This window comes from Nyctereutes procyonoides, unplaced genomic scaffold (assembly GCF_905146905.1).
Source record: "Nyctereutes procyonoides isolate TBG_1078 unplaced genomic scaffold, NYPRO_anot_genome, whole genome shotgun sequence".
Taxonomy (NCBI): Eukaryota; Metazoa; Chordata; class Mammalia; order Carnivora; family Canidae; genus Nyctereutes; species Nyctereutes procyonoides.
Genome location: NW_026575046.1, coordinates 3,674,487 through 3,695,872, shown reverse-complemented (window position 1 = coordinate 3,695,872; position 21,386 = coordinate 3,674,487). Strand labels below are relative to the sequence as shown.

The 21,386-nt window shown below is 37.4% G+C and overlaps 1 protein-coding gene across 4 annotated transcripts in view; it reads left to right on the top strand.

Moving 5' to 3' along the window:
- The first annotated feature begins 4,005 nt into the window (after positions 1–4,005).
- CDH18 (cadherin 18) overlaps positions 4,006–21,386 on the top strand; it is a 304,587-nt gene continuing 287,206 nt past the window's right edge. For all 4 annotated transcript variants that reach the window (XM_055325457.1, XM_055325456.1, XM_055325460.1 and 1 more), the window contains exon 1: positions 4,006–4,269. In XM_055325457.1, the coding sequence (XP_055181432.1) occupies positions 4,042–4,269 (228 nt within the window). In that variant the 5' untranslated portion in view covers positions 4,006–4,041. The remainder of the gene's footprint in view (positions 4,270–21,386) is intronic.

The following is a 21,386-nucleotide window of genomic DNA, read 5'->3' as shown; positions in this document are numbered from 1 at the left end:
TTGAGACACAGGAACCAGAAGAAGTTAGATCTTTTTTTTTTTTTTTTTTTTTTTTTTTAAGAAGTTAGATCCTAAGAAACGATGCCACATAGTCCCCACTCAAACAGTGTAGCTAGAATGACCCTCTAGTCATTCAGTTGCCACCGCCCCCCCCCCCCAAAGCTGCAGGGCTCATATGCACCACATGTGGACCTTGAGAGCCTCCCACTGCTGGGGAAAAGTTCTCATTTCTCCCTTCATCCATCATTCGTTTCAGCCTGTTGGGATGTGCCTATGGAATTAAGGTGCTTATGACACTGGTATAAATTCTAACTAAAAGGTTGTGAAGAAGAAAGTGTCAGATTCCTAAGGGTTTAGAGGTGACAGGGTCTGTTTATCAGAGTTCATATATCGGCCTGGTCCAGGAAAGCAGGGAAGGTATTTGAGTGCTGCTTGATCGGAGAATGGCAGGTGTCCGCAACGTATTGCTACTGTGCTCGTCTCAGTGCTTTATTATACTTTGTGTTTCAGTTCTTTCTAACCTTATGCAGGGATGGATTTCTGGAAGCAGGGCAGATTTTTATATTTACATTCTCTCTCCTCATAGTAGATGAAGTTACTTACAAAAGTACAGTGGTAACGTTTACGTGTGTTCTTTCATTCCACAGAGCCTTATTCATCACTTTATAACGATCATAATAGAGGTTCTAAACATATGTATGCAGATTACAATGCATTTATATATTTTTTGGAATGCCGGACAAGATCAAGGATTATAAAGAACATGCTCATTCCACATATCTGTGATGCGTTACAAAACCCAGTTTCTTCACCTTCACTCATGAATTATGCTTCGTTAAACAACTTCGCATAAAGGGCAAAGATGTTAATTTCATTTAAAAATCACACCAAATGGTGTGAAAGTATTACGATAGCACCTTCTATGTATTCATCGACTTGACTTCTGAGAAGAAAGACTGAAGTTTTGTTTTTGAAATCTGTGACTTGAAAATTAAGTCTTTTGATACATAAATGTATATATATGTATATAAAATTACCCAAATAATTTATTAGACTCAGAAGAATATTAAAATCAATTATTCAGGCCACAAACTTCGGTAAATGAGAAAGTTGAGGCTTAAAGAAATTAGATGATTCATGTTTGTACTGTAAGTACATTGTTGGAAAAAAGGAAAAAAAAGAAACCTGATTTTTTCTGACTTTCTTTCTAATGCTCTCATCATTGTGGAGCTAGAATGGTATCTTTGAAGAAATATGTTAAATTGACTTCTTTCCCTTAGTCAAATGCATTTCAGTTTCCTCATGATTTGACAGTTCATTTCTTTTTTAGGGCTAAATAATATTCCATTGTCTGGATGAACCACAATTTATTTATTCATTCACCTGCTGAATGGTATCTTGGTTGCTTCCAATTTTTGGCAATTATGAACAAAGTTGCCATAAATATTTGCTTGCAGGCTTTTGAGCGGACATAAGTTTTCAAATCTTTTGGGTAAATATCAAAAAGCACAAATGCTGGTTATATAGTAAGCCTATGTTTAGTTTTTTAAGAAACCGCCAAATTGACTTCCAAAGTGTTGCCAATTGCATTCCCACCACTCACGGATGAGAGTTCATGTTGCTCTCCATCCTCATAAATATTTGATATTGTCAATGTTCCATATTTTCAGCATTCTAATAAGTATGTAATAGTCTCTTATTTATTTATTTTATTTATTTATTATTTATTTATTTATTTATTTATTTATTTTTAGTCTCTTATTGTTTTAATTTGCATTTGCTGATGGCATATGATGTGGAGTATCTTTTCATATTATAATTTGCTCTATATCTTCTATGGTGAGATGTCTGTTTTTGGCCCACTCAAAAAAGTAAAAATAAATTTCAAAAAATTAAAAAGTATATTAGAGTTTTTGAGTCATTTCAACTTCAATCAGTGAAAAATATATCTTTGCTTCCATAAAATATTGCAAACTTCAAGTTATAGTTACCAGGTAATTAAAATGAAATCCTGGTTCTAACCCAATACAATTCTTGCATAACTAGTAAATAAGCATTACCATTAACCCTAATTTATGGGGAGAGACATTGATAGAAAAAAAGCAGCATATTTTGAGTCTCATGTGAGATTTTTTTCAGTACCTACTTGATACAAATATTTTCTTCTCAATTGTGTGAAAGAATTGTGCTATGGCTATTAATTTATATTCAGTTTTTTTTTAAATCCTTATATTGTCATGTCATCTACCTTATAATTCATTCAGATCTGCATTTTGGTTTGTGGTGGTGTGCAGGGATGAGTTTTATGAAATGAGAAAGTGATTCATCTAATAGTTTTACTAGATAGAACAGTCATAATCTTAAATCCAATTTTTTTTTCTAAATACATATTAAAACACACATATAAAACCCAGCAAAATTTGCTACACAGTTTCATGTTTTTATAAGCTAATAATTTCAGGGTCAACTTTTTTTTTTCCTCTTCTCCTGTCTCTTCTTTTCTAGAAATATTTCTTTATTTTTTTTTAAGGATTTTATTTATTTATTCATGAGAGGCACAGAAAGAGGCAGAGGCACAGGCAGAGGGAGAGGCAGGCTCCCTGAAGGGAACCCGATGCGGGACTCAATCCCGGAACCCGGGATCACACCTTGAGCCAAAAGCAGATGCTCAACACTGAGCCACCCAGGCGTCCCCGAGGAATGTTTCTTAAGTTTTGCTTTATTGACCAATTGTACTAAAATCTAAGACCAAGTCCTCAATATTTATTATTTGAAAATCAAAGCGTTGCCCCCTGTTCTTTTTGCCACCATTCTTTTGTTCCTGTTACCTTTTTTTATATAGTTGCTAGAATTATATGGAATGTCATTCCCTGCTTAAAATCCGTTTTGCCTATATATTAAGACCATCCCCTGGAATATTATCTGAAGGCTGCTCAGAGTCCATACAAGCTGTAATTCAGCCAGTTGATCCCCTTTCACTCATATTCAGCTGCGCCAATCTGGTCTCCATGTATGGAGTTACTTTAAATCACATTCATTTTTTTTTCAGGCATCTTCTTTTCTGCCATGTTTTGCTTTCTTCTACTCTACTTACTAAGCAATCCAAGTACCTACTTCATTGATCTATGACAGTTTTTCAACCCTAAAATATTTTGAGCATTTTTTGAAATGCAGTGAGTCACATGTAGCGTGTAATCCATGTATAGTGTGTGTTGTGAATTTCTACCACATTGAACAAAAGCAAAATAGGCACAAAAGCAAACAAAATTCATAGTCTGGAGTACCTAATCACATATTGTTAAGATATCATATTAGACATGTGCAGATACTCATGGTCAGTTTCTGAGCATTTCTGCACTCCCTGGGGCTGCATTTCTGTTGTTTCAAAGGATTTTATACATACACACATCTATAAAAATGCAAATACACATATACACATATATATGCACAAATATCCGAATGCATAACTTGTTTTAAAATACAAAAAAAAATACAAATATATGTATATAAGCATATATATTATTTGTGTGTGTGTGTGTGTGTGTGTGTGTGTATTTGTTTTTAAATATTGGGAATGGTACAGAGAGAGAAGTCCTTGTAAGAATGTCACAGCATGCAGGCTTATGGATGACCATGTATATGCATATTTGTCTGTATTTCCAAAATAATTTGTGTATATTCTTTACCAACAGCATCATACCACACCATAGTATAATTTGCATTCACAGCAAATATGTCAAGCTACCATGTTTTGTGATCTATATCATTTTCTCTCTTTCCATTAGGCAGAAAATGGTTGTCCGTGTTCACTTCCTGTGAAGATTTGGAATCAGACAACTACAGCTTTGATTCTCCAAGTGTTTCAGGATGTAAATGTAGCCTGACCTTTCCCTGATGGGCAGTTAAATCATGGACACGCTAAACAATTTACTTTGGACTGTCCTTTCAAAAGATGCTCTGGCTTCTCTCTTGAATGCGCACTAAGCATTTATAACTGACAAGGAAAAGAAAGGAGACTGTGAACTGGAAAGCTATCTTACAATGAAAATTACGAGCACATCTTGCATCTGTCCAGTCCTCGTGTGTCTCTGTTTTGTGCAGAGGTGTTATGGAACTGCTCACCACAGCTCCATCAAGGTGACCAGAAACCAGACCAAACACATCGAAGGTGAAACCGAAGTCCACCATCGTCCCAAAAGGGGATGGGTTTGGAATCAGTTCTTTGTTTTAGAAGAACATATGGGACCAGATCCTCAGTACGTTGGAAAAGTAAGTTTTTGTTATTTTTTTTTCCTATTCTAAGAAATTATGGAGTAAGATGAGAATGGAGTTGGCTTGGTTTTGAAAAGACATGGAAAGTAGAGTGGAATATGCTATAGGATACTATTTCTTATAAGAAATGGTTTAAAATAATGACTGCAAAGTAATGTACTTTACCAGTCATGTCGCCTCTCCCTAAACATTAGTTCATCCATGCTGGACTGAATGTTCTTCGTCAGTATATTATTCTTTACATTCTTTTGTATAAAATGGAAATATTTAATTAAACACACAATTGAGTACTTTTACTTTATAACCACGAAGGTATTTTGGAATTCACAAAGTCATTTATTGGTGCAGCAATATTCACATTTTTAAATCGATTGCTAATGCACGTGAAGCAGAAAGAGCACACTTTTTTTATGACATCTAATTAATTTTTGCTAACTGATACAGAAATTGTATTTGAATTTCAGTCATCTTTTAAAAGCACATGGATATTATTTTTCAATTCCCCAAATTAATTTCCATTAAAAGTGCTGGTATATTTTAAATACGCATTCAGCGTACACAGGATGTACCGGTTTTGTTAATGTTCTGAAAGAATGAGGTTGATAAAATAATCAGTAACTTCAGACCAGCCTCCCTTTCTCTCGAAAATACAAGACAGTTTAATGGCTTATCAAGCCCTTTAGGATATTGTGTGCTCAGTAAGAGTGGACAGCTTAGCCATGTATCATGTAGGCTCCAGGGTAGAGAGTAGAGTGGGAGGTGGAGAGACCTGATGAATTACCAGCCGTTGGAAGCAGCCACTTCGGTTTGTTCAGTACCTCTGGGAGAAACAGTAAGCACAGCAGGAGAATCTCCATGACTGCAGGCTCAGTGAATTCCATCTCCCTGCTTGACTATTTATTTTCACTTTAGCACTGTTAGAAAAAAAAAAAAAAAAAAAAGAAGTACTCCATCCAAGCCATGGTGCTTCCCTAATGTGTAGGCAGTACAGGATCACAAGCCATCTGCTTTAGCCCTCATCCAACAGGGACTGGGTTGCAGCTGTATTTTCCAGAGCCAGCAGGAGCTGCAGAGTCAGAATGTGGTACATAAAAAGAGATCTGAATCAATTCTCTCATTTTCTTATATGCATGTTAAAATGAGACAAAACAACTCATCTCCATCATTTCCTTTTTGCTTTTTTTTTCCCTACAAAGTAGCCCACAAAGTAAATGGAAACAAATGTGCTAAAATAAAAAATATATACTGAATCACTTGAAAATTATATTTGTTACGAACGTCAAAGTACTTTTCTGTCGTCATTTCTCTTCCTTGAAAAGGAGAAACATAAGAAAAAGAAAATCCCCCTTGAGGTGTATACTAAGAGAAAAACATATTTAATGGTTCTAAATATTCTGTTATGTGTCTTTCTTGTCATTTCAATCTAACTGAAAAACAAAACAAAACCCCCAAAAATTTGCTGGAAAGGGACAGATCAGAGAACCTTTGATTTCATCTGGCGTCACCTCGTGTAGAGGAGGATGAAGCCATAATAGGTCAATTTCAAACATTCCTTCTGGGCTTGGGTGCCAGTGAACACATGGTGGAGAGCTTGTTACCCGTCGGGCGGTGGCGGAGGTCTGTGAAGCCGGTCACGTTTGTGGAGGTTCTGTGGAAATTTGTACCTGTTCTGGTCTTTACAGTATCAGTGAACAAGTACGAAGGGTCACACCCAAGGATGTGGTTCTCTTATGGCCTATCTGACCTGATCCCCTCACTTAGTCTTTCTGCTCTAATCTTCCTGTATGAGAAATTCTAACTGAATTCTATTTTCTACAACTAATTTTTTAAAGACCACAAAACTCAATCCATATGTGCTTAAAATAATCTTGTCTCATTATTTTAATTTGTTCAAGAAGCGGATTTATATTTCACATTTACAAACACATTAATAAGGAAACAGCTACTTATTTCCACTTACAAATAAAAAAATAGAATCATCACGATTACCACGAGCATGAAAACTTCTCCAAAGAACTGAAAATTATCACCTTAGACCTTCTCTGCCACAGAAATGACAGCAGTTTTGTCAGTAGAAATAATTAGTAGTCACGCAATGCAGTTTTTGTATTAAAATAGTATTTTTATAAATGCGTTATGTAGCTTCACTTTAAATTATCCTTGAGCTTTTGTTTGTAGTTTTGTGTATTTGGAGTTATATTTCACATTATAGAACAACTTTAATTGGGCTTTTGATTACGGCTCAAGCCCCTGTTCTGATGCATACCAACTTTTCATAAATCTCTCATAATTTTTTTAGTGTTTTTGTAGTCAATGGTTAGATTTTTATGGAGGCATTTATTTTGTTGCCAGCAGTCAATGTATATAGTTCACTACTAAGACATTTATATGTGGCTAAGGCCATGATCCTAGGGCTATTTCTAATGGTAAATAGTGCAACTGTACTTATATATGCATTTTATATATATAGTATACCATTGTGGATACATATAATTACACATACATGCATATGTGTGTGTATGTAATTGATAATCCATATTTTTTCCTGATGGTAATGGCCATGGGATATCAAATACCAAAACTAGCATGAATATATCTCATGTATCTGATCTCATGGAATTATTAAAGACCTTTTTATATATTTCATGGACTTAAATATTTTTTTTAATATTTTATTTATTTATTCATAAGACACACAGAGAGAATGAGAGGCAGAGACCCAGGCAGAGGGAGAAGCAGACTCCATGCAGGGAGCCCGATGCAGGACTCGATCCCGGGACCCCAGGATCACACCCTGGGCCAAAGGCAGGTGCTAAACTGCTGAGCCACCCAGGATCCTAATCCCATTTATTTTACACATCCCCTCACCTACCCCTCTTCTGGCAACTACCAGTTTGTTTTCTGCATTTAAGAGTCACTTCTTCATTCGTTGATCTCTTTTTTCTTCGTAAACTTGTTTTGCTTTTTAAATTACACATATGAGTGAAATCACATCGTATCCATTTTTCTCTGTTTTACTTATTTCACTTAGAATTACACATTCTAGGTTCACCCCTGTTATTGCACATGGCAATATCTCATTCTCTTTTATTACTAATACTCCTTCATATATATACTATATCCTCTTTATCCATTTATCCATCAATGGACACTTGAGTTGCTTCCATATCCGTCCTATTGTCAATAATGCCGAATCAACATAGGGGTGTGTATATCTCTTTGAATTAGTGTTTTTGTTTTCTTTGGGTAAATAACCCAGTAGTGTAATTACTGTATCATACGGTAATTCTATTATTATTTTTTTAAGGAAACTCCATAATCTTTTCCACAGTGACTCCACCAATTTACATTCCCACCAGCAGTGCAGGAAGGTTTCTTTTTCTCCAAATCCTTGCCAACAGTTACTATTACTTTTCTTTTTGATCCCAGCCACTCTGACAGAGGTAAGGCAATATTTCATTTCACCCATCAGAATGACTCGAATCAGAAAGACAAGAAAAGTCCTACCATTCTTTTACTAAACCATATATATTTTTTAAAGATTTTATTTATTTGAGAAAAAGAGAGGATGGGTTGGGGGAGTGGGCACGGGCAGAGAGAGAGAGAGGGAGAAGCAGATTCCCTGCCAAGCAGAGCCTGACACGGGCTCCATCCCAGAATCCCCAGATCATGACCTGAACCGAAGGCAGATGCTCACCCGACTAAGCCACCCTGGCGCCCCTTGACTAGACCATATTTGTATTTGACTTAGAATCTTCTGAAATTTGAGGTTCTTTGTGGTCAGGAATTAGTGGCAGTAGATAGAAATGCATTCTTTAGGCCTTAACATCTGTAGTTTATCACATATATTAGAAAATATTACTTATTAAATAAAAAAAATGGCGTGAAAGTGGAAATGCTTATGTTAGATACCAGCAATTAGAACTCAGAATGCATTTGAATTTCTCCTTTTTAGCCATTTTCTATTGGCTCTTTTATGCCATTGTCTCATAATTCCCAGTAGATTATATCCTTGATGTGTAGGTTGTAATTGCAGAGTGTATTGACTCTAACTAATTTATGTTAGAAATATTTAAACATATGTAATTAGTAGAATGTATCTAAAAATATACATTGCAAATGGTGTCTTTTAACGCACAACAGCTGGCAATAGGCTTCATAGATTTCAAGTGGTAACTGCTTATGATTAGCTATATGTTATGCTTCACAAATACATGTTATTTTCATTTGAATAACATAGATGATTACTTCTTTAACTAATGAAGCATTCTTATATAAAAAATAAAGGAAATTCTGTTTTACCAGGAGATCTGTAAGTGGATATTTTTTACATTGTATGATTTGATAATTAAGGGGAATGGAATAAAAATCATAAACAAGAGGTAAGAAACTAAAAAGTGTGTTTCCACTTAGCAGTGATCTTGGGGTCCTGGGATTGAGCCCCATGTTGGGCTACTTGCTCAGCAGGGAGCCTGCTTCTCTCTCTCCCCACTGCCCTTGCTCTCTCTCTATATATATCACCTTCTCTCTGTCTCTCTATCAAATAAGTAAAAGTAAAAATAAAAATAAATTCAAAAATAAAGTATATCAATTAAAAAGAAATGGAACACAGTCATATTTCAGAAAGAAGTACATTGAACCCCAAATCAGTTTCACATTAGAACTGCCATGGATGGTTGGCCATTTTTACTTTGGGTCCTGTTTTCAATTAAAATGATAAAATCTGCTTATAATTGTATTGATATAAAGACTACTATAATGCAGCCTGAATAATGTTTATTTCATATTTTATTCTGATTTGGAAGTGCATTAAAACATTTTCTGGACCCCTTAAGTATCATGAACCCTACTGATTTTTCCAACTGTAACTAAAAGACAATTTAGCCCTGGAAAAAATTATTTCTGGACATTACCAAAGCTTCCAGGGATGAAAGTCACTGCTGGGTTAGTGCCACCGACACACACACACACACACACACACAGGTGGATATGTGTAGATAGTAATATAAAGTTCACAGTGTAATAAATATAAATGTCATGGCAGCCATGGCATATGTATCATGACCTTTAAAAAATTGTCAGTGTAGCATTAAGAAATGCATGAACTAGGGGGGATCCCTGGGTGGATCAGCAGTTTAGTTCCTGCCTTCAGCCCAGGGCCTGATCCTGGAGACCCGGGATCAAGTCCCACATCAGGCTTCCTGTGTGGAGCCTGCTTCTCCCTCTGCCTGTGTCTCTGTATCTCTCATGAATAAATAAATAAAATCTTAAAAAAAAAGAAATGCATGGATTAACTTAAACATTTTAAAGTTACATTTAAATAATATCACATATTCTCTAAAAATGTAATTACCTTAATCAAATTTGATTTTTTTAAAAGGAGATTCTAAATTTCTACAATTAAATAAAATATATGCCAAATCAAAACCCTCTTTTCTGAATCCAATGTCTTGTATAACTGGATCAAAATAGTTAAATTTCCATGATGATTATTAGAAAAGTTCCATATGCATATAGAACTATATGTCATGATTAATTTCACACGACATCATGTCATCACAATGCCACCTCTATAAAATTCAAATGTCATGTTTTGATACATGAAGTTTTCTATTTCAAGGAAGTTGTGATAAAAAATGTTCATAAAATTATCATTTTGACAATATTAGATGACATTTGGGACCTTTCCTTGCTGCACACTTAATTGTTAATTCAGAGCTGATAATGACATTAAGAATATCATATATTCTTTTCTGAAAAGCTTGGCCCTTCCTTATCCTTTCTACATGATTTATTCTCTCTTTAACCTCAAAATCATTTATTTAATTTGAAACTATAGCACTTCATATCAAAAGAGATGTGAATGTTCTCTTTTAAAGAAAGAAAAAAATATATAGGATAGTGGCAGTAATAGTGACGATGAGAGGAGAATTTCACGCACTGTATAGAAACTGATCCTCATTAGGGAATCAGATATCTTACAGTTCCTTCGTTGGCGCTGCTATAACTAATCCCGTGAATAAGAAGAGGTCACTTATCTGCTTTGAGCAGAGAGTAGAACTCTGAGGAATGAACAGTCAGGCTGATATCTAAAAATGAATAGGATCTAATCATAATCAGTCCAAATTGGTGGTGTGCTCACGACTACTGGGAATGGAGGCGTGTCCATTGTGAAGGAATGACGCAGGTAGAGATTCTGGCAGGAAAAGGACTCTTTGGATTTGAGGTCCAAAGAAAGACCCGGGTGCCTATAATTCATATTTAGAGAGATAGGGAGACAATTGTTGACATTTCAGAAGAAAATTACATGGCATCGTTTTATTTATTATCAGGCAACCACTTTGTTCTATGAACACCTGAAATGCAGGGAAGAAATTTAGGAAAATCCAAAGCGGTTGAATTTCAGTAAAGGAGTTAATATAGAAACAGAGAGTAATAGAGTGTAGTTTGGGGACTTTCCCCGTAATGATTCCAGGGATGATGTATTCATGGACTGTATCATGGGCTGTGGACTCAGGAGAAGACTGAGACATGGATATGAGCAACAGTGGTGGAAATCACATTGAAGAGGTAGCCTTGATTCTTCTGCTATATCATCGTTCAACTTTGGCAAACCCAAACTTTTGAACGGAGTTGTAGTGTGCACATTCATAAGGCAGGTAAAGGGAATGATCGCAGGGATCCTAGTCAACTTCGAAAGTTAGTGCTTCCACATGAGTTCAGTGGTTTTAAAAAATGATAGTATGTCATACACTGTGCTAGATGTGGAGGTTACACCTAATGAAATACAGTCCCAGTAACTAATGAAATTAATGAAGAGGAAGCAAATTCAAGAACAGGTGATTGCATCCTCTTACTTAATGGCATAGTAACAGTGCTAAGCGCAGGGGATGGTGGTACAAGAAGAGATGCGACATATTTGACCATATTTGACAATGATTCTCAGAAGAGAAAGGGCTTGAACTAACATTTTGCTATTAATAGAAATTGAGATGGCTGGAGCATCCTGGTTCAGAGCTGCAGTGGAGTTTTGGGAACAACTTAACAAAAGTAGGGAAGTAACATTCAGAAATGGATAAGGACTATAGTGGGAGCACTGACTGCAGTTTGAGAAACAGGGAGTGAGGCTAAAGCTAGAGAGGATGATGGGTCACAGAGCCCTGACCTGGCAGGAGATGCAAAGGAGGCTTTCCAGAAGTGTATGGGAATGAATGAATTGAAGGATTTTTCAAGTGGGAAGTGATATGAGATATTTAGAACAGGTTAGGAGGCAGAGAAGATACTTTACCAATAGACGAATCTAAACTTAAATTTGGTAACCACAGAATTTCAGAAGAAGAAATAAACCAAACATTTATTTTTATTTTTTTAAGATTTTATATATTTATTCATGAAAGACCCAGAGGAGAGAGAGAGAGGCAGAGACACAGGCAGAGGGAGAGCAAACATTTTTTTTAATTTATGTATTTATTTATTTATTCATTTATTTATTTATTTAGGACGTAGAATTGACAGACATTGTCTTGACTAAGAGTGAGAAACAGGATGTAAAACCTTTTGAAGATAGTGGGCAAGCTTCTTGCATCCAGGGGCTACGGAGTGAAGGAGGAGGGATCATGTCTGATAGTGAGGGTGCTGGTGTGAGGTTTGAACTGGCCGTGTCCAGGGTGCTTTGTGGGCACACAGGTGGGCAGGTGCAGAGACGTGCCCTCGAGGGATGTGAGCCGCGTGTAGAAATGGGAGACACTGGAGTTTAGGTGGTGATTAAAGCCATGCATGGAAATTTAGGAATAATTATCTGGACTGTGGGGATGGAGTTCCCGGGAGCATGAAATTTTAAGAGGGAAGAAAAAACTGGGTCTCTATAAAGAGTTTGACAATGACATTCTACCGAGAAAGGAGAAACAGCAGAGCGGAAGTGGAATCCTAGTAGATAAGGAAGGAGAAAGTTTCAAGGAGGAGGAAGTGGCCAATGAACTCTGATGCTTGAGTGAGGATAAAATACCCCTGTGTTGTGTACTTAAAGGTGTTGTTAAAGGGTAGGTGTCCTGTGAAATGTTCTTACACCACCACTGCCACCACCACCACTACGGACGAGGCTGGGAGGAAACTTTTCCAGGTGACACATCTATGGCATAGATTGCAGTGCTGGGCTCACAGCTGTATACCCAGCCCCAGGCTCATCAGGTTGTAGGCTTTAAATATGGACCTCGTTTTGTATGTCAGCTACACCTCAAGGAAGTGGTTTAAAACAACAACAACAACAACAACAAGAGGTAACCATAGGGGCGCCTGGGTGGCTCAGTCGGTTAAGCATCTGACTCTTGATTTCCGCCCGGGGTTCAGATCATGATCTTAGGGTTATGACCTCAGGGTCTCGGACGAGCCCCAAATCGAGCCCTGTGTTCAGCGGTTGAGTGTGCTCCAGGATTGTCTCCCCCTCTACCCCTACCCCTGCTTGCTCTCTCTCAAATGCATAAATAAATAATAAAAAAAAAGATAACCATAAAATATGTTTTAAATTGAGAAAAAAAAAAAGATTGTTTTTTTTCCTTCTTTTTTAACCTATATGGTTATTTTTTTCCTGAACAGCTTTAGTTGTGTCTAGGGGGCTGACACACAAGGAAGAGCGTTGAGTAATCATAGAAGAAAAAGGTTATAATTTAGTGTGAATCTATGGATTATTTACTGACTTTATTTGTAGCACCTATTCCTGTCCTTCCGCCCTTTTATCCGTGGCCTCTAGCCATTAATTGTCTACAGAATGTACAAATTTACATATATATATATATATATATATATATATATATATATATATAGGCCTGCCACTAATCCTGAACTCTTCTCACCTGCTTTCCTGATTGACACCAGGTCTGTTGGTTAGGAATTTCCGGCTGGTTGTTGAAGGAAACCCTGTGAAATTAGTTTAACAATGGAAAATACTTTACTAGTTTGCATATCTGAAGAGTCGAACAGGCTTCAGGCAGGAGCAGAATCAGAAATACAAAAGATGTGATTCGGATTCTAACCAATTCCCCGGAGCTGCAAACTCATAAAGTATGTGAAGCCCAAGACCCAAGATTTGCAGGCAACCGCTCAGTTCCTTTGCTCTGGTATAAAAAGGATGTCTTTGCTTGCAGCTAGATATAGAGGGATTCCAAGTGCCCAAATATTTCTCAGGTCCTCGTGTTAGGGTCCGTCTTTTAAAACCTTCCATTTCTAGGAACAAGTTTCTCTTTCGGTCAGAGTTCTTGACTGAAAACAATCTACGCTGGTTAACAGACAAGCAAGCACAACATAAAAAATACAAATATGAAATAAAATGGATTCATTTTATGGAAAAGGTAGACATCATTTCTTTGAGCTTTGTCGGACTGTTATTCAAGCACCATGCCAGACTAATGACTGTCAGCCTCTGCCAAGTAACTTAAGTCCGAATTTCTGATCTAACCATTCAAAGGATTGAATTATCATGTGTTCAGGCAAATGCTGTCCCACAGAACTTTCTGCAGTTGGATCGTGTTTTTTTTTTTTTGTTTTTTTTTTTTTTGTTTTGTTTTGTTTTAATCTGTGCCGTCTGCTGTGGAAGCTGCTAGCCCATACGTGGCTATCAGACATTTCAAATGTGTCTGGTGCAGGGATCCCTGGATGGCTCCATTGGTCAAGCAGCTGACTCTTGATTTTGGCTCAGGTCATGCCCTCTGGGTCCTGGGATCCAGCCCAGTGTGGGGCTCAGTGTTTGGCAGGACGTCTGCTTCAGGATTCAGGATTCTCTCTCTCTCTCTCTCTCTCTCTCTTTCCCCTCCTCCTGCTTATATGTGCAACTGCTCTTTTCTCTCTCTCTCTCTCTTTCTCTGTCTTTAAAATACAGAAATAAATCTTTAAGAAAAATAAATGTGGCTGGTGCAATTAAGAGACTGAATGTTTATATTTTACTAATTTACACATAAACAGTCACTTGTAGCTATCGGCTACCATATTGAATAATATGGGTTTAGACTGATCAGAAAGGAAACCCAGCCTCACTTGCAAATAATATCCAGAAGTATGAGTCTGTGAAAGTCGCATAAAACTAGGCAGAGAGAATGAAATTAAACCCTCTGGGATCTAATAGCCTGACTCTAATTGCAAAAAAGTCAGGAAGACCAGGAAAGTCAAACCTGATTATCTTTTCCTTGGTTTCAAGTAGCAAGTGTTGCCAGTGTTCCATTTACTTGTACGTATGGGGGAGTCGGTGGGTGCTCACACTCAGAGGCATGATTTAGTAAATCACCCTCTAGACGCCAACAGAATCTTACTCTGAGTAATTTAAAGATAAAAGGAACTTTCCAGATGGATAGATCACAAGAATTGGCACAAAGGCGGGTGCGTCAGCGTTGAAGCAGGAGCCCGAGGAGGCTCGGTGGTTGTAAATGCGAGCCAAGTGGATACCCAGCAACAGCTAAGTCAGAACATCATACTTCTGCCCCAAGATTTGGATTGCTCGTGTCCCTGAGTTCTGGATAACACGATCACCAATAACATCCCACCTGCCCCTTGGTCTTCTTGTCCCTTGGTGAAGTTTCAGAGGTCCGGTAAGAGTTTATGTGAGCGTAGCCTGAGTCGTGTGCCTGGAACCTGGCTGCCCCAGGAGGAGAGACATGGTCTGGCTTCTGCAGTCTCTATAATTGAAACAAGAATCTGCTTATACCAAAAGTCTCACAATGGGGAGTCGATTCTTCAAAAATAAGAAAGGGGCTCGTGAAACACACACTTGCATACTCACACACATGCACACATGCCCAGCATCTAATCCAGTACAGTTCCCTGCTATACAGGAAAGTTTAATATATTTGACTTTTGTTTTACTTCACTATTTTTATTTATTTATTTACTTTAATTTATTTTTTTATTGGTGTTCAATTTGCCAACATACAGGATAACACCCAGTGCTCATCCCGTCAAGTGCCCCCCTCAATGCCCGTCACCCATTCACCCCCACCCCCCGCCCTCCTCCCCTTCCACCACCCCTAGTTTGTTTCCCAGAGTTAGGAGTCTCTCATGTTCTGTCTCCCTTTCTGATATTTCCCACACATTTTTTTTCCTTTCCCCTTTATTTCCTTTCACTATTTTTTATATTCCCCAAATGAATGAGACCATATAATGTTTGTCCTTCTCCGATTGACTCATTTCACTCAGCATAATAACCTCCAGTTCCCTCCACGTTGAAGCAAATGGTGGGTATCTGTCATTTCTAATGGCTGAGGAATAGTCCACTGTATACATAAACCACATCTTCTTTATCCATCATCTTTTGATGGACACCGAGGCTCCTTCCACACTTTGGCTATTGTGGACATTGCTGCTAGAGACATCGGGGTGCAGGTTTATTATTTTATGCATGATGTCTCCAAGATAAAGATCATTCATCCTATTAAAAAAAAAGACAAACTCAGAATAGAGATCACTATCCTCCTTTTTATTTTTATTTTTTTACTATCCTCCTTTTTTGAACTCAATGCAATGATGTCCATTTTTTGACTTCTTGAAGAGATTTTGTGTATAATACCTATATACACTCTAAAGGTAATGATTCATAAACTTGTTCTGGAACATCTTGTCTGCTTGGTAATTGCTTGTTCAGTTCATTAGCTGCTTTGCATGCATGGGCTCTTTGTGTTGTTATATCAGAATTATGGGAAGTGTTGAACGCATCTATAGTATTCAAGGTAATATAAACTACTTTTAATTAAAATAAGAGGGCTCTAAGCAGAAAGGAAATGCTGTAAGAGAGAGACCTGCGTGTACTTTCCTGGGATTTACACTCCTCTCTCACATATGACTTATATTATGAGTTTCTGCTGTTTTTTTTTTTTTTTTTTTTTTTTTTTTTTTTTCCCCTCCTTCCAGCATTGCCATCATTACTCTGGTTCTTTGAACCCTGTTATTACTGTTCCATTGAATTAAATTGACCATGAGGAGTTTTCAGTTTTATTACTATTTTTATAAACATAGAAACGGAGAAGAGTAAAATAATATCTAATTACACATCAATTATCTGCACAAACAACATTAACTAAATATTTATGTTTCTGGTGGGGAGGAGTGTCCATGTCCAACGCAGCTATGGGAAACTAAAGATTCTTTCTGAAGAGCTGTTAATTTGCATCCAAGTAATCTCTATTCTGTGCTTCCCAGCTGCATTTTCCTTAGTGTCTGCAAGAAATGATGAAAATAACAAGGAGATTAGTATAGGCTACATTTAGGTTACGTATTCAAAAGAAAGCTTCCATCCGGTGTGTATCGCTAGGCACAAATAGTATTAAGGCACATAGCTGTAGTTTTCAACTTTGCTTGGTTATTGGGTGGAAAGCTTCGGAAATCTGGGAACCTAGACTCCACGTTAGATTGATTCGGGCAGGAAGTCTGAGCAACAGAACCTGGTTTTCAGTATATTTTAAGGTCACCAAAGGATCCTAAATTCGTGCCATTCACAACCACTGGTATTTAGGTTCAGTTTACAAATGTTCCACAAGGATCCATTGAACAGAATGACAAGAATCTTTAATAGTGTTGGAAATTGTTGCTTTGATTGAATACCTGACATCTGTAAAATAATGATCATCGTAATTAGCATGCACATGCTCAATCTCTTAAATACCGCTAACACTTCTAACTGAAATTATTCTCCCTCTTTAAAAAGCATGTGATTAGACAAGATGGAATAATTTTTCCCCGCATAGATATTTTCAGGTCACCGTTATTATTTTGTTATGTTGACTCTCACTTTTATTGATACTATACACGTACCTAGTGAGAAATGTCAAGTAGTACAAAAGCAGTCTTAACAGAATTGGTATTTCTCTACAATTCCCTTCTCATAGCCATTCTTTACAGATAAAAACCAATCTGTAATATTTTAGTTCTTTTCTATTAATATGACTGGGCTTTATTTTAATTGCCTGCTGTGTTATACGAAGACCAGCTGGTTTACTAATCTTGTATCTTTTTTCCTTCTCCCTACATTATGTTATCAGTAAGTTTTAATTTTTTATTCATCTTTTTTTACCATAAATAAGCACTGACATATTTATTTCTTTCCTTGTTAACCATACATAGGCTATGATTATTTCCCATATTGGGGGGGCGGATTACGGTGTAGAAAGCCCTACCATTGGCTTAAAAGGCATTGAAAGAGGTGAGAGAATTGGGCTCCTTTTATCACTAGCTCCCTGGGTTAGTTCTCCAAGATCTCAATTTATGTTTTTGTTAAAAATGTTTACTTTCCATTTTCCAAGAATATTCACTGTTGTTGGGAGAGGCTTATGAGTGGCTGTTGAGTATTCTGCATGGAGACATCAAGTACTTTTTTATAATTTTTCCATTAACCTTTATGACTTAGAACATTTCACCCCCACCCTCCATTATACTCAGCCTTTTTGTCTCCTAAGCTTTTCAGGAAATATGCAAGACAGGCATAGCAGAGTCCTTCTACACATATCTATATTTTTTAAGACTTTATTTGCTTGAGGGATCCCTGGGTGGCGCAGCGGTTTGGCGCCTGCCTTTGGCCCAGGGCACGATCCTGGAGACCCGGGATCGAATCCCACGTCAGGCTCCTGGTGCATGGAGCCTGCTTCTCCCTCTGCCTTGTCTCTGTCTCTCTCTCTCTCTCTATCTGTGTGACTATCATAAATAAATAAAAGCTTAAAAAATTCTCTTAAAAAAAAGACTTTATTTGCTTGAGAAAGAGAGAGAATGAGAGAGAGAGAGAGAGAGAGAGAGAGAGAGAGAGCATGAGAGAGAACACGAGCAGGGCGGAGGGGCAGAGGGAGAGGGAGAAGCAGATCCCCCGCTGAGCAGGGAGCCCTAGAAATGTGCTCCCTGTCCAGGGAGCTGGAATAGTGCTCTTAGATGGTCAAGAAGGCAAAGAAACTTAACATCCAGTGACTCAGAGCCCACCTCGGCATTGTGCCCCAGGAGCCTGTCCTGTTTGACTGCCTCATTGCTGAGAACGTTGCCTACGGAGACAATAGTCAGGCGGTATCACAGGATGAAATTGTGAATGCAGCCAAAGCAGCCAACATACATCCTTTCATCGAGACCTTACCCCATAAATATGAATCAAGAGTGGGAGATAAGGGAACTCAGCTCTCAGGAGGTCAAAAACAGAGGATTGCTATTGCTCGAGCCCTCATCAGACAACCTCAAATCCTATTGTTGGATGAAGCTACATCAGCTCCGGATACTGAAAGTAAAAAGATTGTCCAAGAAGCCCTGGACAAAGCCCGAGAAGGCTGGACCTGCATTGTGATCGCCCATCGCCTGTCCACCATCCAGAACGCAGACTCAATAGTGGTGTTCAGAATGGCAAAGTCAAGGAGCATGGCACACGTCAACATCTGCTAGCACAGAAAGGCATCTATTTTTCCATGATCAGTGTCCAGGCTGGGACAGAGAACTTAGGAACTCTTGCTATATCTTAAAAATAAATACAAAATAAAAACTTTTTTTCTGGAAAAAAAAAAAAAAAAAAAACCTGGATTCCAGGACTCCAAGATCATGACCTGGGCCGAACATAGACACTTAACCGACTCACTTACCCAGGCGCCCTTCTACACATTTTAAGAATATAGTTTCCTTTGTCCTTAAATGTCAATCAGCATCATTTCATTTGAAATTTATCTTAAGAATCTACAAAATGTCTTTTGTGTTTAGAGAAAAACTTAGAAGCTGTCCTTTGTATAGTGTGTGAATCTTTTAAATAAATAAATATATATATACAATATATATATATATATATTTATTTAAATATAAAATAGTTTAATGAGCCTTCAAGGAGCAGAAAATGTTTTGTGTTCAAACTCCCATTTTGAGCAGAAAGGCTTTAGGGAACTTCACTTCATGAAGCAAAATGTGAATCATGTTATAGTGTTTCTGGAAAATTAAAGACTGTTTGCAAACTTTATGTGGGTCAAGATGGGGGCTGTAAAAACACATGAAAGATACTGTGTGATGCTCTATGGTGTTAGCATTTTTATCAGAGCTAACTGCATAGTGGCCAATTTTAAATAACATACTGACTTCATTGTTTTCCATTTTGTTAGATATTAGACAATAGGAAAATCTGGCATAGCAACCAAGCAATGAAGGTGTTTTCATACATTTTAACATCAGTAAATAGTTGTGTTTACATATGCTATGTAATTATTCTATATTCTATTCTTTTTCATAGTTCTTAAGATGTTTTATTATATCATATATGCTTTACCATGTATTTAAATACCCAAATTATGTAATTCAACCAACATCTAGAATTAAAGATTTGAGGAAAAGTATAGCTTTAAGAGACACTAAGGTGTGTCCATTAGTTTTGGAATGGGTGGAAATTAATATCTTGTTCTTAAGATTTTATTTATTTATTCATGAGAGAAACAGAGGGAGTCAGAGACACTGGCAGAGGGAGAAGCAGGGTCCCTGCGGGGAGCCGGAGGTGGGACTCGATCCCAGGGCCCTGGGGTCATGCCCTGAGCCAAAGGTAGATGCTCAACCACTGAGCCACCCAGGGATACCAGAAATTAATATCTAATATAGTTTATACTCAGGTATGGTAAAAACATTGAGACAAATATGAATTCTAGATATTTCTGAACTTGCTTAAAGATAACGACTTAGGATGAAGAAATAAACTTTCTTTATTCATGCTAGTAAACAGAGGCTCATTTCGTCCATGTTCCTTCCCCCCATCCCAGTTAACAACAAAAATACTTACCTGCTATGAGTATTTTGAAGGTTCTGAGACTTCGTCTTTGCTTTTGTATTTTCAATGAGGTATACCTTTTTAATTAAAATTTTTATTGAGATAATTATAGCCTTACATGTGTTTGTAAGAAATAATACAGAGAAATAAATCCTGCCCAATACCTCACAGGAGCAATATTTCACAAAGCCAGAATTTATTACCACTACCAGGGTTTCGACACTGATACAATCCACCAGTTTTATTCAGATTTCCCAAAATGTCCTATGAGCATTTGCGTGCATTTGTTTGTTTAAGTTCTGTAAACACTTTGTCACCTGCACAGGTCCATGTGTCCACACTCCAGCATTCACCCCACCAAACAAACCCCATAGGCAGGGGTCCCTCAGGCTGCTCTTTTGCAACCACAGGGATTTTCCTCCTGCCACCTCCCTGTCCTCTCACCCCCCTACCATCTCTAACACTCGACAAACATGAATCTGTTCTTTTCTATGATTTCGCTGTTTCGAAAATGTAGAAATGGAAGTATACAATATATAACCTTTTTGGGATCGACTGTTGTTCAGGAGGCTTAAGTCTTTGGAGATTCATTCAGTTGGTGCAGGTATCAAGGGTCTGTTGCTTCTCGTTGCTGCGTAGGCTCCATGATGGGCTTCCTACCAGGTAGTGGTTCACCATCTGCTGAAGGACATCTGGGCTGATTCTGGTTTGGAGCTATTACTGATAAACCCGTTATGAACCTTCATTTAGAGGTGTTTGTGTGAACAGAAGTTTTCATTCTTTGGGGATAAATTCCAGAATGTGCAATTGATATGTTACCTAGCAGTAACATGTTTATTTTATTTTATTTTATTTCATTTGAGAAACTGCCAAACTGTTTTTTAGAGTGGTTGTGATATTTTACATCTTCACTGTCAATGCACAATGGATCCAATTCCCAACATTTAGGGGAATGTTTTTTTTATTATTATTATTTTATTTATTTCTTTATTTTAGCCATTTGGATCTCATGTGGTTAAAATTTTCCTTTTCCTAATGGCTAGCAACATTTAACAACATTCTATGTGCTGATTTTCAGTCTGCATCTTTGGTAAATTGGCTGTCTAGGTCTTTTACTCATTTTCTGTTTTTTTTTTTTTTTTTTTAACTGTTAAGATTTAAGAGTTCTTTAGATATGCTAGACACATTTGTTAGATGCATAGTTTGCAAATGGTCCCAGTTTCTAGGGAGCAATCACATTATCTTGTGATTCTCTTCACATAGACTTTCATGGAGAAAAACTTTAATTTCAGTAAGATCCAACTACTTAAATTATTCTTTAATGCATCATGTTCTTGGTGCCAAGTCTCTCAGGATTAGGTACCAAGACTTTTTC